The 25266-nt window shown below is 36.4% G+C and overlaps 1 protein-coding gene across 1 annotated transcript in view; it reads left to right on the plus strand.

Moving 5' to 3' along the window:
- The window catches only part of SNX4 (sorting nexin 4), a 66073-nt gene extending 41034 nt beyond the window's left edge, over window positions 1-25039 (plus strand). The window contains 7 exon segments of the mRNA XM_036850579.1: window positions 10159-10224; window positions 14007-14072; window positions 14074-14094; window positions 17871-17970; window positions 19540-19685; window positions 20972-21086; window positions 23874-25039. Of these exon segments, the coding sequence (XP_036706474.1) occupies window positions 10159-10224; window positions 14007-14072; window positions 14074-14094; window positions 17871-17970; window positions 19540-19685; window positions 20972-21086; window positions 23874-23921 (562 nt within the window). The 3' untranslated portion in view covers window positions 23922-25039.
- Window positions 25040-25266: the final 227 nt, after the last annotated feature.

Consider the following 25266-nt stretch of genomic DNA (forward strand, 5'->3'; position numbering starts at 1 on the left):
CTCAGTAGTTGTGGCTCGTGGGCTCTAGAGCGCAGGCTCAGTAGTTGTGGCGCATGGGCTTAGTTGTTCCGTGGCATGTGGACCAGGGCTTGAACCCATGTCCCCTGCATTGGCAGGCGGATTCTTAACCACCGCACCTCCAGCGAAGCCCTTCTGGTGGTTTTTGATATACAGAAATACTCAATTTGTTAAATTCAGTTAACATGTAAGTGGTTAGATTTTCTCCTTTATAAAGTAATAGCCTCTGACTTTTGTGTATATCTTAATAAGGTCTTCCCCACTATGGATTATAAAAAAATAGATTTTTCATTTCTTCTACATTTTTGTGGTTTCATAAATTTTTGATTCATATTAAATTTATTTGAATGTCAAGTGTGAGATATGGCTACATATTTACTTAATTTGAGTAACAGGTTATCCATATGTCTTGGTTGATCAAATGCAAGATGGGACAGTATCAGCATTATATGATTTTTTTAATGAAGAGAAGCATATTAATATTGTAAACATGTAGACTCTTCATAACTAGGATAGGAGTATATGTCTAAACAGGTATAATGGGAAGAAAGGCAAATCATATTCAAGTCAGCTGCATGATGTGCGACTTACCTGCTTTTAGATCTATGCGTGAGTCAGCCCTGATTTTAAGAATACTAAAACTGGAACTCTAGTTAAGCTTGGGAATATGCTCATATGATAATTAACATAAATCAGACACTCTCAAAAGTAGTACATTTATTGTAAATAATAAATGGACTTGTGTTAATTTGAGAGGCAAGTGGATAAAAGGTCACTTGGCTGAATCAAATTGTAAAAAAAATTATTTGCATTAATGTCTCATGATAAATATTATACAGATTCGCCTTTGTGCTAACTCAGTAAATTAACAGAAAGCCATTTTACATCTAAAATACTTCATAAAAAGTGAGCCAAGGAGACCACAGGTGGTTGAGGTAATTTAAGCAGGTGATCAAGAGCCTGAACCAGAGCAATTGCCAGTAGGGACTATTAAGGAGACATAAATGACAAGATTTATCAATTGATTCTTTCAGTCATTCAGCACACATTTGCTGAACTCCTGCTACCGTGGTAGGTGCTAAAGATACCAAAATTTAATTTGCAGGCAGCTGAATGATTAGGAGGATTGTGATAGAGAATGTAGGAAATATAACAGGTTTGAGGAATGAATTAAAGGGTTCTGTTCTGAATAGATTGCATTTGATTTAAAGATTTCTATTAAGCAATTGGAAATTTGGATCTGCAGTGTGAGAGGCTAGTGAGAATATGAGTTGTATATAAAAGTTACATCCTAATAGAATGATATTTAATGTAGGGTTAAGGTGATAATGTTAGAGGGTTAGGGTAAGTCTGTGAGAGACTCAAGGGCGGAACCTTGGGGAATATCTGTGTTCAGGGGTCAGGCAAAGAAAAAGAATGTGAGGGAGACATTGGAAAATTGATGAGGAGTGTGCAGTGTCAAGCAAGTGAAGGGAGCACTTCAAGAAGTTGGAGTTATACTGTAGAGGAATTGAATTTAGTCGAAAAGAGGGGAAATGGGTGGGTAAATCTTCGGTGTTAATTTGGAGAGCAGTTTGGTTTGAGTGATATAATGCTGTGGTCCTAGGAATGACAGGAAAGGGTTAAGGAAGGAAAGACAGCAAGTTACTGATAAGTCTGTTAAGAAAAGTCTCTGAGGTTATTCTTGAAGGGGTATAGGGCCTCTTTGTGGTGGTGGTGGTTGTTTTTTGCAGGGGGAGCAAGGGTAGGAGGGTGGATGGAAGAGAAGATAGAGAGGAAGGCACAGAGCTGTCTTAAAGGAGAGGAGCAGTATGTGGCAGGAGGCCGCTTTAGCTGGCCCCTGTCTTAGTAAAGCAGGTGTCTCTGCTGAGAACAGGTTGGGGTGATTTTGTGGTTAGGAAGCTTGAGGGGAGTGATATAGGGCAGTCTGTCTCAAACTAATGGAGAGGAGAGTTCTTAAACTGATCCTACTGCATACCCTCCTTTATCTCCCCTTACCAGCTCCGTGGGGGATTGGCTGGAAGCAGCTGTGGCAAGTGCAGAATATCTTTGAAGACTTGAGTTCTGTCAGTTTATTCAAATTTTACATTTTACTCTGTAGAGCATCCATGGTTATTTAAGTATATATATAACTTTCCCTGCCTCAAACTTAAAATTCGTTCTTCAGAAAAACTGTGCCATGCTTAGATGGCTTCAGATATCCAAGATGAAGTATCCCAGTTTGAGAAGCACTGATGAAGGTATCATTTAGGAAAGTGGGAAAGGATTGCTGAGCAGTACCAATTGGTAATGAGTGTTTTTTATCTTTTCTTTTTGTTTCCTTTTTATTTTTTCATTACTCTTATGGTCAGTGGCACTGCACTGACCATAAGAGTAATGAAAAAATCCAGGGAATTCCCTGGTGGTCCAGTGGTTAGGACTCGCATTTTCACTGCCGGGGCCTGGGGATTAAGATCCCACAAGCGTCGCGGCGCAGCCAAAAAAAAAGAGTAATGAAAAAATCCAGAGCTTGAGAGTCACATAATTGGAAAAAAGTTTAATGTGTTTCTGTTCTTTGGTTTGAAATTTGAGAGGGGAAGAAATATAAAGCTGATTTCATCAGCTTTGTCTCTTAATTTAAATGTTTTCTATATATATCAAATAACTGTAAAATTATGCCTTTTTGCTAAATTAGAGATTGAAGTGAGAAAATGGATTAAGAAAATAGATTGAGCTATGAGTGGAAAAGGACTGTCAAAGAGGGAAGGAAAGGTGACAAGACTTAAACTTACTTGTAAGTAAGAAATGAGCAGGAATTAGATGCACAGAGAAGAAACAGGGAAGATTTTTGTAATATGTTCATGTTGCATGTCGCTGGGTTTTTTTGTTTTTGTTGTTTTTTAAAGTATAGGAGTTCATTTTGTGCTCTTCTTGAGTTCCGAGGCTTTTTGCAGCTTCCTCCTGGATATAGCACCTGATTCAATTTAGGACAGGCCAAAGGGTCATTCCATGTACGTGCTTATAGGACTTGTCCATATGTTCACTAGTTTCAGGAACTTTTGAGATCTGCCTGTCAAGAATTAGACCAAACACTGTTGACATGAAACAAATAGACTGCCAGATATTTCTCCAGCAAAGATTAGCAAAGAATTGCAGTTTCAGGCTGCAACGATGGCAAGGCTCATGCAAGTTCCCACAGGGCAAGGGAAGGAGAAGGCTTTTATAGAAAGGAAAAGGAAGTTGGGAGGGCTAGAGTAAACAAAGAGTCTCCGTGGCTTTTCATTGGCTGAGACCTGGCCAGGAAAGCCTTCTTCTAGGGCTCTGCTGTGGACACAGGGCATGAGAGCTCCCCCTTTTGGTCTTCCAACTCTATTTAATTGAGGTTTCTATTTATTTTTTACAATACATAGGTGGGATTCACTCTGCAAAAGACTTAGAAAAAAGAGAGTTTTAAGTGCCAGTAACTAAGTTTTTGAAGCTAATGAAAGCTGTCAGGAGCTAATAGCCTAAAATGTTATATTCTGTTAATTGAACATTTTAAAATACTCATCTTAATTCATAGATTGTGAATCCATATAGAAGCAACCAAGGAAACACAGATTTCCCAGATTAAGTTGGTATAATTCCTTTCAAGGGATTCCAGGAAACTGCAAAAGCAAATTTCTTTCAGAGTCATGTGTAAACATGATCAGGGATATGCAAACCTTGTCATATACCTCAGAGCTCAAAGATGCACAGGATGTATTTTGTTGAAGGATTCTATAATTTATTTTTTATTTTTTGGTCATATGGTTGACGAGTGGCAGTGAAGAGCTCTTTTTTTTTTTTTTCTTTTGGCCGTAACATGCAGCTTGTGGGATCTTAGTTCCGTGACCAGGGACCGAACCCGTGTACCCTGCAGTAGAAGCGCGGAACCCTAACCACTAGACCGCCAGGGAATTCCCTAAAGAGCTCTTTTGATTAAGAAAGCCAAAAAAAGGAAGTGAAGGTTGGGATTAGTGAGTAGAACACTCTGATGGCAGTTGATTCTAATCTCAGCTCTGCCTCTCATTGGATGCCTGACTTTTGAGTAAACCATGTTAGATCTCTGAGCCCGATTTTAAATATCTGTTCAATTGTGGCGTTAAATGGGGAGAGTGATTTCCAAACCCTTTTTTAGCATGGAACTTTGTTTAAATGAAATGATATACGGAAGTATAAACAAATAAAACTTATTACTATAGACCTGCTTGGGGCTGGAGACTTTCCCTCCCATGCCTCTATCCCTGATGAACACCAGATTGGGCAGCTAAATTTAGTTCTGTACCTCTATTTTTGTTGTAATAATATTTTTATTCCTTTCCAGAGTCTTGACCCTTGGGCATTCTTGGAGTTCTTTCCTTTCTTTCTTAATGGAACTGTAAAATACTAGAGCAGGAGGGACCTTTGTGGTTTTATAGTTAAGATTCCTTAAGCTAGGAGATAAGGATGGACTTCAGGTTCTCTGAAGTCTCTGAAATATTTATAGTTATTATGAAATATTAACTATATTCCCTGTGCTGTACAATGTATCCTTATAGCTTGTTTATTTTACACATAATAGTTTGTACCTCTTAATTTCCTATCCCTATCTTGCCACTCCCTCCTTCCCTCTTCCCACTGGTAACCACTTATTTGTTCTCTATATCTGTGAGTCTGTTTCTTTTTATTATATTCACTAGTTTGTTTTTTTTAGATTCCATGTATAAGTGATAACATACAGTTCTCTGTCTGATTTATTTCACTAAGCATAATCCTCTGTCTGATTTATTTCACTAAGCATAATACCCTCCAAGTCCATCCATGTTGTTGCAGATGGCAAAATTTCATTCTTTTTTGTGGCTGAGTAATATTTCATTTTGTGTGTGTGTGTGTGTGTGTGTGTGTGTGTTTCTGTATATACACACACATATATATACCACACTTCTTTATCCATTCGCCTGTTGACGTCTGTTAGGTTTCTTCCATATATTGGAAATTGTAAATAATGCTGCTGTGAACATTGGGGTGCATGTATCTTTTCGAGTCAGTGTTTTCATTTTCTTCATATTTATAACCCAGGAGTGGAATTGTTAGAGCAGGCAGTTAGCCAGATACGAGCAGAGAAGAGAGGCATGGGTCATATGACAGGAAACCATACATCTTGCAATGACAGGGTCCTAGAGGCAAAGAGAGGTGGGAACCTCTTGTGTCTGAATGTAACTTTTTGCTCATTATACCCTCATTACAATAGAATTAACATTGCAGCCAGAGCAGTACCCATCATGCGCCTGACGCCATGGCAGATCCGAGAAGACCAAGGACAAAAACAGCCCCTCCTCTCAGAAAGGTGGAACTTGGATGAAAGCCAGGAAGTTACCCCAGAGTCCCTCCCTCCTTGATGAATATTCCACCCGTTTTCACACCCCATATAACCAGCTTGCCAGAAGGAGCTCGGGGCAGCTGCTCTTCTGAGCTTGCCAGCTCTCCCTCCTGAGAGTATACTGTTGCTCAGTGAATCTTCACTTCGCTTACTTGGCGTCTGTGTCTCGTCTCTGAATTATTTCTGTGACAAAACAAGAACCTACCCTCTGGCAACAGAATTGCTGGATCATATGGTAGTTTTGTTTTTAGTTTTTTGAGGGCTCTCCATACTGTTTTCCACAGTGGCTGCACCAGTTTACATTCCCACCAACAAGTGTACAAGGTTTCCCTTTCTCCACGTCCTTGCCAACATTTGGTGTTTGTGCTCTTTTTGATGATAGCCATTCTGACAGGTGTGAGGTGGTATCTCATTGTGGGTTTTTGTTTTTAATAATCTTTTTTTAAAAAAGTAAATTTATTTATTTATTTTTGGCTGTGTTGGGTCTTTGTTGCTGCGTGCGGGCTTTCTCTAGTTGTGGCGAGTGGGGGCTACTCTTTGTTGCGGTGCGCAGGCTTCTCATTGTGGTGGCTTTTCTTGTTGCGGAGCACGGGCTCTAGGCACGCAGGCTTCAGTAGTTGTGGCTCACGGGCTCTAGAGCACAGGCTCAGTAGTTGTGGCACATGGGCTTAGTTGCTCTGCGGCATGTGGGACCAGGGCTCGAACCTGTGTCCCCTGCATTGGCAGGTAGATTCTTAACCACTGCCACCAGCTAAGTCCCTCATTGTGGTTTTGATTTGCATTTCTGTGGTGATTAGTAGTACTGAGTATCTGTATGTCTTTGGAAAAATGTCTATTCAGGTCTTCAGTCCATTTTTTAATTGAGTTCAGTTTTTCTGATATTGAGTTGTATGAGCTATTTATGTATTTTGGATATTATCAGTCATATCATTTGCAGCTATTTTCTCCCATTGCATAGGCTATCTTTTCATTTTGTTGATGGTTTCCTTTGCTGTGCAAAAGCTTTTAAGTTGAATTAGATCTCATTTGTTTATTTTTGCTTTTGTTTCCTTTGCTTTAGGAGACAGATCCAAAAAAATATTGCAACGATTTATGTCAAAGAGTGCTCTGCCTATATTTTCTTCTAGGAGTTTTGCAATTTCCTGTCTTACATTTAGGTCTTTAATCCATGAAGTCTCTGAAATTATATGCAAAATTTTGTTCGTGATTTTCCCTCCTTAGTGGAAAAGGTCCACAGTCTTCATCAGATGCTACAAAAGATTTATTACCCTCTTTGATCTGGTTCATCTGTGACAGTTATCCACCCATTAAGTACTTTATGATAGCAGTTATGCCTCTTATAAAGTTGATGCTAAATCCTTCTATACTTTTTATTTTATTTATTTATTTATTTTATATTTTGGCTGCGTTGGGTCTTCATTGCTGCGTGCGGGCTTTTCTCTAGTTCCAGCGAGCAGGGGCTACTCTTCATTGCGGTGCGCAGGCTTCTCATTGCTGTGGCTTCCCTTGTTGCGGAGCACGGGCTCTAGGCACGCAGGCTTCAGTACACGGGTTCAGTAGTTGGTGGTATGCAGGCCCTAGAGCATGTGGGCTTCAGTAGTTGTGGCGCGTGGGCTCAGTAGTTGTGGCTTGCAGGCTTTAGGGCATGCGGGCTTCAGTAGTTGTGGCATGCGGGCTCTAGAGCGCAGGGTCAGTAGTTGTGGTGCACGGGCTTAGTTGCTCTGCAGCGTGTGGAATCTTCCCGGACCAGGGATTGAACCCATGTCCCCTGCATTGGCAGGAGGGTTATTAACCACTGCGCTACCAGGGAAGTCCCTCCTTCTGTACTTTAATAGTTCCTTGTTAATGGATCCCTCCTCTCCCTCCTCTCCCTCCCTAAACTGGTTAACATTTTCTAGTTCCAATCCTCAGCATATACCTGGACCCCAGTTAGAACCTTTTGTTTAGCAGATGCTTCTTAAATTGTAATAGGCATACAAGTCACCTGGAGAACTGTTAAAATGAATATTCTGAGTCAGTAGATCTGGAATGAGTCCTGCGAGTCTGCATTTCCAACAAGTTCCAGGTGATGCTGTTCATAGACCACGGTTTGAGTAGTCAAGGGCTAGACTATGTATATCTTGAGGGGAGAGGTCTTGTGCCTAGTAGTGGCTGATACATAGAACCCAGTACATGTTTCCCTCCTCACATTTATTCATTTATCAGTTCATTATTTCATTTTACCTACAACCTATAAATGCCAAGTATTTATCAGGCACTAAACGACTTAATAGGAGTAAATAGATGATTAAGTGTAAGTCTTACCTTTCTTGAACTAGTTTTTAGTCTTGTTTGGTAAACAAAAGAATTAAATTTGGTTATATTGACCTTGAGTTGGTAGCACATTAAAAGGTGCTCAGGGCTTCCCTGGTGGCGCAGTGGTTGAGAATCTGCCTGCCAATGCAGGGGACATGGGTTCGAGCCCTGGTCTGGGAAGATCCCACATGCCACGGAGCAACTGGGCCCGTGAGCCACAATTACTGAGCCTGCGCGTCTGGAGCCTGTGCTCCGCAACAAGAGGCCGCGATGGTGAGAGCCCCGCGCACCGCGATGAAGAGTGGTCCCCACTTGCCGCAACTAGAGAAAGCCCTCGCACAGAAACGAAGACTCAACACAGTCATAAATAAATAAATAAAAGAACGTGAATTTCTAAAAAAAAAAAAAGGTGCTCAAAGATTAGATGGATGAAGTACCTGTGGAACATCCAATAGATAGTTGATCTGGACTGTCCATTAATTCTGTTGACGTGACTCATAGCTGCATTAACTGTGATTGCTACCTTACAAATTTGGCTAGTTATGCCTGTAATCTGCCAAAACCCCTAGACTTTGTTTTTCTTGTGAAGAGCTGGGCTTTAGGTATGTTGAATTTGAAGTGACAGAGGTATATAAAAGCAGAATTGGGCTTCCCTGGTGGCGCAGTGGTTGAGAATCTGCCTGCCAATGCAGGGGACATGGGTTCGAGCCCTGGTCTGGGAAGATCCCACATGCCGCGGAGCAACTAGGCCCGTGAGCCACAACTACTGAGCCTGCGCGTCTGGAGCCTGTGCTCCACAACAAGAGAGGCCACGACAGTGAGAGGCCCGCGCACCGCGATGAAGAGTGGCTCCCGCTCGTTGCAACTAGAGAAAGCCCTCGCACGGAAACGAAGACCCAACACAGCCAAAAATAAATATAAAAATAAAAATTTAAAAAAAAAAAAAAGCAGAATTGTCTTGTAGGCATTGGAAGTGTGGCTTTAGATAATATAGCTAGAGGTGTTAAAAATTCATTTTATAAACAGCAAAGCACTAAAAGGTTAACTGTTGCTATTACTATTTTGAGGGTAAACATATGAGTAAAAATTGTCAGAAGGAGATATGTTTATGTTTGTTTTCCTTCCTTGACAGTTTTAAAAACCATGTGCAGTTTTACCCTTCTAGTATTATAAGCATATAATCTGATATTTCAAGAACAGTGTATAAAAACTACAGATTAACAGAATCATAGTGTTTTAATTTTTTCCCTTTTATGATATATGCAATTGGAAGGTGTTTATTATACATAGCAGAAAAATTGGAAACAATCTTGAATGGTCAGGAAAATGGTTAAAAAATTATGAGTTGCCATCTGAAATAATGCTGAGAACAAGTTATTTTAATAATGTGGGGAAATACTATTAATAGAAAAAGCATAATACAAAATTGCATATACTGCATGATCTCAGCCATATTAAAATGAGTAAATAAAAAGAACTAGAAGGAAATATATCAAATTATGTCATCTCTTAGTATTTAGGATTATAGATTCATTTCCCCCTTTATTATAATACACATATGCATCTTCCATAAGAAGGAATTTTTTTTTTTTAAGTTTAATTTTTTTTTTTTTAACTTATTTATGGCTGTGTTGGGTCTTCGTTTCTGTGCGAGGGCTTTCTCCAGTTGCGGCAAGCGGGGGCCACTCTTCATCGCGGTGCGCGGGCCTCTCACTATCGCAGCCTCTCTTGTTGCGGAGCACAGGCTCCAGACGCGCAGGCTCAGCAACTGTGGCTCACGGGCCCAGTTGCTCCACGGAATGTGGGATCCTCCCAGACCAGGGCTCGAACCCGTGTCCCCTGCACTGGCAGGCAGACTCTCAACCACTGCGCCACCAGGGAAGCCCCAAGAAGGAATTTTTATTTCAAGAATTTCACTGAAATGACAACAAAATGATCTGTGCTTTTAAGTAGACTTTGTCATGCAACTTTAGTGCAAGTTATCAAAGTTTTATGGTACACCTAGTATTTCTGTATAGTTGTCTTTTTCTGTTACCTATTAAGATAGTGACATGTAATCATGTGTGTTTATCAGAATCATCCGTGTAGTAATTAAAAATATGCATGCCTCAGCTCTATCCCCGAGATTCTAATTAAGTAGATCAAGAGCAGGGTAAGCATTCATAGTTTCTAAAAGCGCCACAGTTGATTTAAATAGGCACCCTAGCTGAGAAAGTTGTCTGCAAGCAGAAACTGTTTTGTATGATACTTGCTTTACACTTAACAGCAGCAGATACAAACTTTTGAACTAATATTTTAAAGCCTTCACTTGCATTTAGTTGTTAAACTTCGGGGAAAGGAGCATATTTGAGTCACAGAAAATAAATCCAAAATAGATACTATACATTGTTTAAAAGCTAGCTGGAAAACAACCTTGTAAAAGAGTCCATTTAATAATATTCCATATCTAATTCATGATGTTTTTGGTTTTATCTTTTTCTTCTTAGTGAGTGGAGTGCCATAGAAAAAGAAATGGGTGATGGACTGCAGAGTGCTGGTCATCATATGGATGTGTAAGTACCCAGAGAATTTAAGGTAGAACCTGAGGTGACATTAGTGGTGAAGTGTTAGTGATTCTTCTGTTCTTCTGTTTTTATAAAGTTTGCTGGCATTTATATTGTGCTCTCTGTATATAGATTTGACTTAAAGAAGTTTATCTCAGGAATGCAAGATTAATTTAACATTCAAAAATCTTTCAGTTCAATTCACATATTAGCAGAATAAAGAAGAAAACCCATGTGTTCATTTCAGTACATGTAGAAAAAGCATATCAACATCTATTCACAGTAAAAATTTTCATCAAGCTAGGAATATAAAGAATTTCCTCAGTCTAAAACTTACAGCTAATACTGTACTTAATAGTGAAATATTGGTGTTTTCTCCTAAAATCAGGAAGAAGGCAAGGTTGTCTGCTTCCACCACAACTAGTAAAAATGGTAGTAGAGGTCCTGGTCAGTGCAGTAAGACAAGAAAATCAAATACGGGGCATACATCTTAGAAAGGAAGAAGTAAAACTCTCTTTATTTGTGGTTAACAGGAGCTTTTATGTAGAAAATCATAAAGAATCAACCAAAAATATTATGGAATAGCTGAATTTAATGAGAATGCATGATACACGATGAATATATTAAAATAAGTTGTTTTTACATACTAGTAACAATTGGAAAATAAAAACTTAAAAATGCCATTTATAGCATCAAAACAGAATACTTACAGATTAATTTAATGAAATATGTGAAAGACCTATACACTGAAAACTTTATATATAAACATTACTGAGAGAAAGTAAAGACCTAAATAAATGGCGAGATTAAACCACGTTCATAGATTGATTGGAAGACTCAGTAGTGTTAATATGACCATTCTTCCTAAATCACAGTCCCAATCAAAACTCCAGTGACTTTTTAATAGAAATTGATAAGCTGATTCTAAAATTTATATGTAAATTCAAAGAACGTAGAATAGCCAAAACAGTCTTGAAAAAGGACAAGCCTGGAATATATTACCTGATTTCAAGACTTAGTATACAGCTATAGTTATCAGGAGGTATTGAGATAAAGAGATCAGTGGAATAGGCTGGAGTCCAGAAATAGATCCACATTTACATAGTTCATTTCAAGAAATGGTTCTGGAATAACTGGATATCTTCATGGAAAAAAATGAACCTTGAGCCATATCTCACACCTTACATAAAAACTAATTCAATTTGGATGATACACATAAGTGTAAAAGCTAAAGTTGCAGGTTTTAGTAGAAAACATAGAATATTGTTGCAACCTTCGAGTAAGCAAAGATTTTTTAAAGCGGATATGAAAAGAAAAAAATATTTTTAAAATGGTAAATTGTACTTCATCAAAATTAAAAATTTTGCTTATCAAAAGACACCATTGGAAGTGGAAGGAATGTGGGAGTACAGTTTCAGTTGGGGAAGATAAAAAGTTCTGGAGATGAATGGTGGTAATGGTTGCACAACCATATGAATGTACTTACTGCCACTGAACTGTACACCAATAAATTGTTAAAAAGGTGAATTTTACATTATATTTTACCACAAACACACACAAACGCACCATTAAGATAATGAAGAGGCAAGCCACACACTGGGAGTAAACATTTCCAACTGTAATATATAAAGAACTCCTACAACCGAATAATAAACAGACAAAAATATATTTATTTTATCTAAGTATTATTTTTTGGGGGGGCTGTTATATAAGCTGACCAGCTGCTTTTCAGCCATTTTGTTAAGTCTTCGTGCATTCTGTTGACTGGACATTTTTAGTATTTGCAAGAATTTGGGATTATCCCTTTACTTGGTTTATTTACAATGTTAAATAAAATTAATTTTAGTAATGATATCTAAAAAATCTTTACCATTTACCCTTTTCTACCCAAAGATGTGCTGCTTATCCCTACACTATGTTTCCTATCTTCAAGCCACCAGCCACCTATCTTCTTTTTTGTTTTCTTAACATTAACTTTTCCAGAATTGTAGATTTATGAACTAAAGGCAGTTTTTCCTACTCTTAACGATGATTCTCAAGAATCATCTTTGTGTCTTTCAGTCACATAGGGGAAATTCCACACTCTAACAAATGTAAATTTATATTTACAGAATACATATTTTGCCTACTTTTATAAATAGTGTAAACACATCACTTTTCAGTGAGCATTAACATAGATTTTTTGTTTGTTTTTAGAATTCAGTAAACTTGTTTACTTGCCTACATGAAGTGGGCTTGGAGACATAAAATATATTTTTCTTTTATGCCCATGCTAGGGAATCAGAATTAATTTGAAAAAAGGATGCTTCTTACACCATACAGAAGTAGTAAATGATATAGCCCATGTCCTTAGGGACTTTATAATGTGATCAGAGAAAACCAACACAAGAGACATTTCTTTGATAAGATTTAAGTCCTCAATATTTGATAAGAGATCAGAAGTAGAGTGATGACTAGGACTAAAGAAGTCTGGGAAGATTGCTAGAGGTGTTGAGATACGTATGGTAGGATTTGGAGAAGTAGTGTGGAAACCCATCACATTTCTGTGCAAGGAAAGACTCAAGGCCAGGAACAAGAGTGGCACGACAGTGAAGGGCTTGTCCAGATCAAAGCAGAGGTTGCTATTGAGAATTAGAATAAAATAAGGCTTCTAAAATTTTCTGTAATCTTTATTTGCTCGACTTTTCCTTTTGTAGCTTTTTGGCATTACTGTATGTAGTTGCTACCAGGAGCACTAATGTACCAATTATACTAAACTCTTACTCTTTCTACAGATTTTGTAGCCCTTTTTGTAATATATTTGAACAAAAGATATTACAGTGCTTCTTAAGCTACCTTAAGAAGGACCGTTTTTTGTTTGCTTTGTTTTTCTATTTCTAAGACCTTGCTGATCAAAATATTTAGGTAAATAAAATAAAATTGTCATGGTAATTAAAGATTGCTGTGGGGGGAGGGATAAATTAGGAGTGCGGGATTAACAGATACAAACTACTGTACATAAAATAGGTAAGCAACAAGTGTTTACTGTATAGCACAGGGAACTATATTCAGTATCTTATAATAACCTATAATGGAAAATCTGAAAGAAATATATATACATATAACTGAATCACTTTGCTGTACATCTGAAACTAACATAATACTGTAAATCAACTGTGCTTCAGTTTTAAAAAGTTGTTATAAATGTTTCTAAATGCTTATTCTCACTTTCTGTACTTGCTTTTGTCACTCATGGGTAGCAAATGGGCTGTGGACCACGCTTTGAATAGCCCTTCTTTAGAACTTCAATACTTTGTGTCCTGATAAAGGTTACTCTATGCAATGTTTTTTATTTTTTTATTTTTATTATTTTTTATTTTTATTAAAAAAATTTTTTTTACATCACATTTTTTTTTTATTCAAACAGAAAGTCACAAAAATTATAATCATCCTCATCAGTTCACTCAGTCCCATGTAATTAATTTTTTTTCCTCTTGATCTTTTGTTAGCAATTTTATGAATTCATCAGTTTTCCATTAGAGTTCTGAAAATGCTTATTCATTCAGTTCAGCAGTGTAGTCAGTTACCAGAAACCTGTACTTGTCAGAGTCTTTTCCATGAATTCCTTGAAGATGAAACCCTTTTATAGGAACATTTTTGCAAAAGCATCAGAGTACACCCAGAACTGTCTGTAAATGACAAAAGACTTAAAAATGACCACGGTTAAAGATTTGATGAAAGTTCATAATAATGCAGTTGACAAGGAAATTTAGTTATTTCTGAGATATACATTTGCAATGTTTTTTAAATAGGTATGCATCTTCTATTGATGATATTTTAGAAGATGAAGAACATTATGCAGATCAGTTAAGGAGTATCTTTTTATGCAGAAGCACTGAGGTAAGTATAATACATGTTCCAGATGCAGCCCTGTGGCTGGTCACCACTCATATGCTACTCTAAATAAAGATTTTAAATGAGTTCATTCCCCCAGATATTGAATGAGGTCTTATTGTATTCCTGTGTGTTACAGAGGGCTAGACATAGCTATTTAAGATGAGCCCTGTGCTTGAAGCATTATGTTGATAAAACCTGTTAGTCTCAGACTTCAGGTCTGTCTGTATGTTGTTCTACTTTTTCCAGTTTGAAGATTGGAAGCAAAGTACAGATTGAGACTGTGTAGCATAATCTGTCACTAGGTTGTATATTACCATTTAAATTCTGTAATTTTTTCCATACCTGCATATTTTATCTCCTTAGTAAGGTTGTAAAACTTCTTAATGTCAGGACTTTGTCTTCTGTTTTTATAGTATCTTCTACAGAGCCAAACAGTTCTCTGGGAGATAGTCCAGTTTAGAAAAATGAATTGTTTTCCTACCACTTTTTTGGGGGGCAAATTATTATTATTTTAAAATTTGATTACAACCGATTTTGTTGGCATTAAAATTTTAAATTTGAATGGATATAAACCAAAAACCAGAAATTAAGTTTGGTAAAAATGGGAATAGGAGTTTTCTGGTAATTACAGATTAGAAGGCAGAAATCAATTTAGAGAAACATAGACAAACCCCACGTTTACAATGATTGTGCCACAGATTTAAACTGCAGTAGTACATTAGTAAACTGTTCACACTGAGATCTTCACCTTGAGATTCGACAGCTGTTTCTTGAAAAAATATCTCAGTACCTTGTGCAAATAAATTGGTCTTTCATGTGCCTTAGCACGCTTAAAATTTCTCCATTGTATATATACAAAACACCTACCATTTGGGCAGGGCAAAATGCATACTTTCATAACAAAACTATAAAGTGCCTCTCAAGTATGAACAATATACACATAATACATGGTATACAGTATTTACAAAATATATAATACAAGCTGTTGGTAATTTTTTAAACTCATCTTTTGCCCTTGTATATTGCAACAAGGTAATTTTCCATTTCTGTACCATTGCTTTTCAAGAGTCCAGGGATTTTGGAAAAGCTATGTTTTACATACATACTGAAATCTGAGATCTAAGTTTGAACTTATAGGAGAGTTTTAAAGTGTACTGCCATCAACTCCCTATTTTGGTTGGAATTTTCAATGGTGCTTCCCATCCAGTGATTAGGAGGCTTTGGAAGAACACTAGGAGAAAGTGGATCACTAAACTTTACCCCAGCATAATTCTTCTTTTGGCTCACTTCAGTTAGAAATGGTGATTTCTTCAAATGCTTATTTTTAATATTCTCAGTATTTTTAAAAGGCTTTTTTTCCTGCTTCTGAATTATATCAGATGAAACAGAATCCTGCCAAAAGTTATTTTCATTTCTTTTTGCAGAGGTGATCTTGGTTAGTGGTAAGTTACATTTGCTTTTCTGTCTGTTTATCTTTGGTTGTTCACACAAGTGTATACCATGAACAAGCTGGCTGTGGGGAATGGCAATTTTCTCCGGTTTTCCCATCTCTGATTTTAAAACTACTTTCTATCATCTTGTCCAGTTATACATATAATACATAGAAGAAAATGGTTTCTGCCTGCCCCCTACTTTCTGTTTTAACAACTGCTTCAAGAACTTTACTGCCTTAATTCCAGTCACTTTCCTAGCTCAAGTCATCCTTATAGGAAGCCATGAGGAGATGGAAAGACAAGGTAATCTATTAGATCACTGCCCTTTCAACACTTGTAATATGGTAGGGAAGCAGGACACAAATAGAAAGCCAGAGCACAAGGTAACATAACCCATGTCCAAAAGGATAACTGCCAACAGAGCTCCCTGGTTTTAATAACGTTCTAGAAAATAAAGGAATCTTACTAGGAAACAAGTAACAAAAGCTCGCTTTTACATTATCACTAATATTACAGAAGAGCCATGGAATTGAAAGGAACCTATATAAAATTTAAGTAATCACAGTGGACAAATTTAATTTTTTGCAAGGCACAGCTAGATAAGCTGCAAATCTCTCAAACCAATATTCTTTCAACAAATGTCAGTAACTTATTTTCATTAGTATTATGAAGGTTTTTGAAATTAAAGTCAAAATGTTTTATTTTGATACAAAGGTTACTTTAAGTAATATAGCGACTTAATACCGTTTAAGTTTTAATCAATTTTATCCTAGTCCAGTAGCAACTGGGCAGCATATCGTCAATTCAGTTGGTAACTTTTCTTTCGAAAACTTCATCATTCTGGACACAAGTAATAAAACTACCTTCCATTAAGAAAGCCTGGCACAGTATACAGTGGGAATAGTTAAACAGTAAATGCCGTTCATCTGATAGACTAGCACAGAGAACTTACCACTTCAAAGAGGCAACAACTCTGCTGTCGCTCCTGCCAACTTTCGAAGTTGAAAAGTACAGCTAAGTAGGTTGCCCCGGCTAGGAGCAGCGCCCCAGTTGGACTGGCGCCCCACACCGGGCACCTCCTAACTCAGTAAAAAGCCAACTGGAAGTGGGCAGCTGCCAGCCCATGGCAAACCCCACACCAGGCAGCGAGAGACCGTATGCACGTCCTGACGAATCTTGGTACTACCAGCGGTCCCCTATCACTTTTAAAATCAGCCTAAGAATTCTGTTAATAAAACAGAGGAGCAATATTCCTTTAGTTGTTCAGTAGCTGGTATGAAAACATCACATTGTTAGCCTTTTTCCTTCTAGAGTTTTGAGTAGTAAGAAGTTACACCAAGGACTTCCCTGGTGGCGCAGTGGTTAAGAATCCGCCTGCCAATGCAGGGGACATGGGTTCGAGCCCTGGTCCGGGAAGATCCCACGTGCCGCGGAGCAACTAAGCCCACGTGCCACAACTACTGAAGCCCACGCACCGCAACGAAGAGTAGCCCCCGCTCACTGCAACTAGAGAAAGCCGGTGCGCAGCAATGAAGACCCAATGCAGCCAAAAATAAATAATAAATAAAATAAATAAATTAAAAAAAAATAAATTACACCAAGGTGTTTTCAAGTTACGGACCAAAAGAAAGTTGCTGAACACAGTGTAATTCTCTGCAGCTCGTTATAGAAAAGATTAATGTGTATTGATACAGAAACATATGTGTCTTTGGTATATAAATAGTTGAGAAAGAAAAGATGTAGAATTACTGGGGGTGGGTGGATATGTGTATTTGTAAATGCCTAGGTAAAGTCCGGAACGATATATACTATCTATTAACATGAATTATGTCTGGATAGTGGAACTGGGGAAAAGAGAGCGTTCTTGAAACTTATTTTTTGCATTCCTGTATTAGAATCCTTTTTTTTTTTTTTTCAGTGAGCATGGATTACTTTTATGAAAATAAAAACTAATAGACGTTTCTAAATAAAAAGAAGAAAGCTTTGAGATAATGCCTTTTTAAACAATACTCAGTTGTGATGTGAGATTATAGCATTAGTTCCTATGTTATACAAAAGCTTTTTTTAAATGTATGTGATAATGGTATGTTTATTGAAAAAAATGTTGCAAGTATCTGGAAAACAACCCTTTTTGTTTTAAGTATATATAAAGTTTTTATGCTTAGGTTCTGCTAGATTAAATTTTTAATGTTGGGCTACTACATTTTAAACTTGAAAATTCTGTATATAAAAGTTCTGACCGTAGTAAGACGTGAATGCCTCCCCTTTACCCCTGAAAAAAATTTTTTTAACATATTAATGGAGAAGCCGCAAAAATTAAATGGCAGCACTTTCTTTCATCCCTAGGGCTGTGTGCAGGAAACATGAACTTATGCAGTATGATTTGGAGATGGCTGCTCAGGACTTAGCATCCAAGAAGCAGCAGTGTGAGGAGCTGGCAACCGGGGTGAGTGGTTTTCCATTTAGGTCTCTGGTACTATTATAGCAAACCTTAAGTGGAATGGGCTGCAGGATGCCTGGAGCTTTTACAGGGAAATAATTTGTGGGCAACTTTATAATTCTTTTGTTTGTGATCTTGATATAAAAGGATGTAAGCCATTAAAACACGTATTACATAGTGTTGTAAGAAATTTTGCCAACATTGCTGTGTGTAATAAGAACCATCTCTTTTCTGATTAAGTCCAAGTGAAAAAACATTATTCTTTGGGATTGAAATAATGACCTTTGCCAGGTTTAATTTTACCTGGTATATTATAGAAATGTTAGTTAACTTTGAAAAACTTTGCCCTTTTAGAATCAGTGCCTCTCTCCTAACAGGGAGCTTTTTGTGTACTTTATTCTTGAATGCTTACAGTGAATACTTGTGAATAAAATTCCTGATCGTATTGGACTTAGATCATTTTTATAATCAGCTTTCTACCGTCCAGCTATTTCATTGGAATAAAAAAGCTGTCATGGTGAGAGCACACAATCTGGAAGTAAAGAAGCAGTTACAATGCCACCATTTATGAGTCATTTCATAGTTAACAAGTACTTTACTTGTGAAAGTGCTTGTGGGCTACCCACATAGAGGTATGTGGGAAAAGACCTCTGACCATGAAACAGGTGCACACTGTCTTGATTTATTTTTAAAATCCAGGGGAAATTCCCAGTCCATTTTCAGGGAGCTTGGTTCTCTACTCCTAAATGTGTTTCCCTCAGTAAACTCTAGAGAATGAGGAAATGGTAAAGCAGTGAAGCTTGAGGCTTGGATTTAGGCATCCTGTTTTACTAATAGATACCAAGTTTTAGTGTGAGTTACACAGATTTTAAATAGTTTCTTTAGTTTATTTTCACTGTTGCCTGTTGAATTTTATCTATTTTTTATATCACAGAGTAATTATAAAAAATATGATCACTAACATAAATAACTTGCCTAATACTTCACCTAGAAGTTTTCCATATGATGAAGCTCAGTTAAAATTTTTCCCTTTTTGATTCTTCCATATTTTCCAGTGTTAGAAATCTTATTAGTAGCCCCCTGGTTGTAAGGCTTGTGGTGTTTTCTGTCTGAGCTAGGGAGGAAATGGCTATTTCCCCTTTTTAAAAAAAAAAATAATTGTGGTAAAATATCCAGAACATAAGATCTATTATCTTAACCATTTTTAATGGTAAAGTTCAATAGTAGTTAAGTACATTTACATTGTTGTGTAACCAACCTGCAGAATTGTTTTCATCTTGCAAAATTGAAACTCTGTACCTATTAAATATCAACTGTCAATTTCCCTCTCCACCCAGCCCCTGGCAGTCACCATTCTACTTTCTGTCTCTGTGAATTTCACTACTTTGGATACCTCATATAAGTAGACTCATATAGTATTTGTCTTTTTGTGACTGGCTTATTTCACTTACCACAATGTCCTCAGGGTTCATCCATGTTGTAGCATGTGTCAGAATTTCCTTCTTTTTTAAGGCTGGATAATATTTCAGTGTATGTGTGTTGTTTATCCATTCATCTGTTTCTATTTCATTTTAGACCGTGAGAACATTTTCTTTGAAGGGAATGACTACCAAGCTCTTTGGTCAAGAAACTCCAGAGCAGAGAGAAGCCAGAATAAAGGTGCTAGAAGAACAAATAAATGAAGGAGAACAACAACTTAAGTCTAAAAATCAGGAAGGCAGGTAAAATGCTGAGGTGTTTTAACATGGCTAGACATGTAGACTCTGTGACAGATTGTTTATAACCATTCCCAGCTTCACCAGTGTCCCTGGATGTAGCCTGTTCTTCTAAAATGCAGTGATTGAGTATTCCTAAGAAATTTGAGTAATCAAAAATCATGTTGCGTAGAAACAGTTGTTTTAGTGTCAGGGAAAGAGGAAGAAGAAAGTATCTAAGCTTCATAATATTATTTTCCTATACTTTTCATGATTTCTGTCCTTTGCACATCCCCTCTGCCCTTTTCTGTCAGTTAAAAGCCTGATCATTCTCCAGTGCCAAGCTCTTGCATTACTTCTCTTGTGAAGCTTTCTCTTATCCTCACAGGCTGTCATAGCACTTGGTCATGCCACTATTGCATGGCAGTTTTGTATTGGGTGGTTGGTTGTACAGTGTGACTGTCCCTGGCTAAATTACAAACCCTTCAAAGTCAGTGACTATGTCTCTTTCATCTTTATGTCCCAACACCTTGCATAGGGCTTGGAATGTAATTATTCCATAAATATTTTTAGAAATTCAGTTCTCAAAGGTCTGCCATGACTGCTGGGCTCATTTTTCATATTGTTGTTTTCATCTGATAGTTGTTGAGTAGACCAAGGCAGACCAAGAGTGTATCACTGATTTGGAGGTGGTTTTGTTAATTTTTAGAACTGCTGGCATCAAGTAAGTCAAATTAAACTCTCATGAATAGAGTTAAAAAGACAGTGGTTAAGATTCTGCACTTCCACTGCAGGGTGCATGGGTTCGATCCCTGGTCAGGGAAGTTCCGCATGCCAGGAGGTGCAGCCAAAAAAAAAAAAAAAAAAAAAAAAAGACAAATTGCTCTCAGAATTTTTAAAACTCTAGTTGTCATTTAAAGTAAGCACATGATAAATGTGATACATAATCCATCTTGTTGAAAAGAATGTATGTTTTCCAGTGACCCCAGGAAGGCAACTTCATGTGGCATCTGTTAGGCTTATGAGCTGGTTCAGGGAGCCATTTACATCTGTTTTATGGGAATAATTTGAAGCTGGAATTCTTGTGGCAAAATAGAGATTATTAAAATGTAGATGAGTGTATGACTGTATGCTTTTTCTCCCACTGTAATTTTTAGGAAGAGAAAAAATAGAACAATCTTATACACGCAATAGCTTTTTCCTCTATATAGACAAAAACCCAACTCAAATGAGAAATGGTTATTCAAATTTATAATACGTAGTTTACTTAATTTAAATAAGAATAATAATAATGACTATACCTTTTATTTCAGAGAATTTGTCAAAAATGCTTGGGCTGATATTGAACGCTTCAAAGAACAAAAGAACCATGATTTAAAGGAGGCCCTCATAAGCTATGCAGTCATGCAGATCAGTATGTGCAAAAAGGTAGGTTTTGGTTTCAGTGAAGGTACAAGTATATTCAGAAGGGCCTGCAAATTTCTTTAAAATCGGTTTCTTATTTGGACCAAAGTATTTATCATTTTCATTTTTAAAGTCCATTCTTCTCCTCTTCTAGAATGTTTCCCAGTTTCTCTACTTAATTTTGAAAGAAGGGTCATAATCAAAATATCAATTACCGAGTCTCTACTCATCTAAAGTTCCAAATTTGTATGCCCCGTTTATAACTTGTATGTGAAAATATGTACTAACAACATTACTTTGGTTATATGTCCCAGGATTACTGCCCTTGGACAGGGCAGTACAGTACCATTCCTAACAGTGATATATACTTCGACTGGAAAATGGTTTCAGCATTATTTTGGGAAACTGTGGCTGCGATACAGTTTGTTAGAGTAAACCCTTCACGTAGTTGACATCTCAGTAGAATACATGGACGTTGAAGCTTATTCTGGTTAAAATAAATGTTTTGGCAGTGATGGAGATCTTTCTAAAATGCTGTTATAAGAACAAAATACAAAATATTCCTTAACCTCTTCTTCATAACCCAGGATCTGCCTGTGCGACCACCAGTCAGTCCCAGCGCTTTACATTTCTCTAGCACTTCGCAATTTATTAAGCGATTTAACATGCTTTATCTCAGCATATCACATAGTAAGATGGATTCCCATATTTATGAAGACATTCTTAGAGGGAAAAAAAATCACACTCATACAAACACTCTTATGCTTTAGTTTATCCAAAGTTTGTATTTTCTGGCTCAGAACCGTCACTTTCTTAGCCCTTTTTACTTGTATGACCAGAAATAGCAGTAGACAACAAAGATGTTTTGAGACAGAAACAACAGACTCACACATTAGTCATTGGGCCAAATTTATAGTTATGCCTCAATGAAATTGTAAGTTACTTCATGTTGTAGATCTTTGGGGTCACTTGAGAGAAGTTAAAACCATGACTGATCAATCTGCAAATGCTGATGGTTGAATATATTGTAGTTTGGGCTGTTTTTGTCTCTGCTGCTGTCATCCCATCAGCTCCTTCTGCTGCTTCACGCTTACCGTCTTTCTAATCTGCCTTTTTAACTCTTCGATGGTCTGAAAGATCAGAAAACAAAGGTTTTTAGAGTTGGTTTTGTTTTGTTTTATTCCTATAAAAGATTCATTAATAGGTTCCTGTGATCTCCCATTTGCTTCTTTTCCAAGAATGCAGATTTTGTATAATGGCTCAAAGGACTTTCCCCCTGCCACTTTGCTTAGGGTGAGCTGGTTGAGGGTGCTAAAAAGTAATCTCTGGATAAACAAGATATTACTGTAGGTATGTGCGGACACACTGTTGGATATCTGGTGTATCCTCAGATAATAACTAGAGTAAACAAGAGTTTACTCACATGAGATTAATAAGAGTGTATGTTTACCTTATTTCTTAGGAACAGTGTTACAGTGTTTCATGTTTTATTTTCTTGCCTAAGTGGAGTAGATTCTTATATTTGAAAATCTACAGTGCTATTTTCTTTAGAAACTTAAAATTAAGTACGAGAAATCAAGATTAACATCAGCTTTTTTTGGTAAATGTGGGTATCTATATATTTCAAGTTATTTTATCTTTTTAAATTAAAAAAATTATCATAAAAAGAACATATATGCTCATTGTAAAAATTTCAAATAAGCCAGAAGCATATTAAGTAAAAATTCTCCTCCTCCTTCCCCAAATCCCTTTTTGAAAACTCAACACTGTTACATCTTCATGTTTATCTTTTCAGACTCATTTGTACATATACAATCATTTAGAAAATATACACTTTCCTTTCCCACAAAAACAGGATTGCATTATATGTGCTAGTATAGCTTTTGTTTTTTCGTCTGCTGTCTTATGGATGTCTTACTAGGACAGTGCACATGAGATCTATGTTATCCATTCTACCAACGAATACTCCATTAGATACTACTTTATCCAGGCAATCTGGGACATTTTAAAAGATTTTTGTGGGTTTTTTTCTTTTTGTATTCCATCAGGGAGGAAGAAAAGCTAAAAAGATTAATTTTTTTTCCTATTGTTTGAAGCCTCGATATATATTGACAAACTTTAATGTTTAAATATTAAAGAAAATATTCTTTCTTCATAAATTAGCAGTTATTGGCAAATATATATCTTGTTTACTGAAAACATACCTTTATTTCTACCACTTTCTAGATTTTACTGTTACATTTTTCCGAACATGCATTTTTTTCCCAGTTTCAAACATGCATTTTTGTTTAAGCATGTTAGGTATATTATAGCATATTAGTTTTTTGCTAAATTGCCTGCTATAACCATTGAAAGGGAGTTGATAACTTAGTACTTAATTAGTACTTAATTATCAAAATATTGATTATTAGACTAATAATAATTTATTAATTTATATTTAATTGTTAGACTAATAAGTTTTTTCTTTTGTTTCAAATATTACAGAACTTGTTTGGTTTATGAATAGAAATGATATGAATATGTGATATGAGTAAGTGAGTTTTTCAAATAGAAGTTGTAGGAGTTCTTTCTGTTTTGAAGATAGGCTCATACAAATGATTCTATTACTTTTTTCAAAAGTATTTGACATTGACCTATATTAGCTATTGCCAGAAGAAGTGTCCTATTTGCTGGACTTGTTAATTATTCCAAAAAGTAAAACTTAGCATACCAGTAAGCCAAATACTTGGGCTTTCAGAATCCTTCCAAAATCATTTTTAAGTTTTTTTTTGTTTTGTTTTTTTTGTTTTTTTGATTTGTTTGTTTTTAAAGGGAATTCAAGTTTGGACCAATGCTAAGGAATGCTTTAGCAAGATGTAATCCTGTGAAATGAGTTTCTCTTCAATCAAAGTGCCCCAAAACAGAAGCACAAGTAAACAGAAAAATTTAAGTTGCTACCAGTATACACAAAAATGTATAATAAGTTGAGTAAATTCAGCTTTCTTTAATTTGATTGTAGTGTTAATATAGCACAAAAGGGTGTATTTTAATGAAGATTAAATATTATAATTTGAGGTTTTGGGGACTGGTGCTGATTCTAAAAATGTTAATTAGATAAAATATACCAACAAATTGTCAGGCTTCTGAACCAATGACTGAATATCAAGATGTTAGGTAATTTTTAGATGTTCGTTTTAGTGCCCACTGTTTCAGATCTGCTTATGTAGGGAGTTTTTTCCTAAGATTGAATTCTTATCTTTATTTGGTAAGACCCACTAATCTGTTATAGGGGATTAATTTTCCTTGCCTTATAGTTGAGCTGTTTGGTTTGACAAACGTCAGCAGAAACTTAGTGTGGAATCTAAGAATTTCTCCCACATTCTTTAATCCCCCAAACATTGCATACACTAGAAAATGCCTTCAATGTGTGTTCTACCAGAATTTTGATACTAGTCAAAAATTTTACACTGCCAACAAAGAAGACTCAACTTCTCAGATATATAGTAAAATACATTGTTGTGATCTGGGAATTGGTATATAGCAAGGTTTCATTGAGTATGTTACATATGAGCATTAAATTCTCAGATAATTCTTAACCTCAGTGATGAGCCTAAATTGACTCTGCTTGGCTCGCTACACATGGCATTTCAGGGTACAAAGTGTAGCATTTCATTGTATAAGATATATGTAGTGAACATACGTGTTAGTATCTTCATTATTAACATCCTTTTTTATTGCTTGGCTGTAATTTTTGTAAAGATAAATTATATTGCTTTTGTGTGTGTGTTTTTGTGGTATATGTTCAGAAGCCAAGCACCCTTGGTATTTTGCTAGCTTTGCAGAACCCTACATGTGTACTCATTATTACTAATTATGTAAAAAAAGATTTCCAGTACTGTTCAGCATTTGACTTTTTTACATGTTTAAAACGTTGCTGAAGTTTTGTGCTGTCTGCCAAACTTATACAATAAATAAATGAAGTATTGTGTTGATTTTCATATGATTTTTGTTATTTTAACAAAGTGGCCTGTACCTATTAGTATCTGATGCCCTATGGAAAAATAATATATGCCATATTATATTTTGAAGTGTTTAATTGTATAAATTTGTCTTATGCCAAAATGTTGGATTTTTTAAAAATAAGATGCTGAGATGTATGATTTTAAAAATTCTACCTTTTTTTTTTTTTCAAAAAAAGATAAAATTGTTAGAAGCAAAAGTCATC

The sequence above is a fragment of the Balaenoptera musculus genome, chromosome 4 (genome assembly GCF_009873245.2).
Source record: "Balaenoptera musculus isolate JJ_BM4_2016_0621 chromosome 4, mBalMus1.pri.v3, whole genome shotgun sequence".
NCBI classification, from domain to species: domain Eukaryota; kingdom Metazoa; phylum Chordata; class Mammalia; order Artiodactyla; family Balaenopteridae; genus Balaenoptera; species Balaenoptera musculus.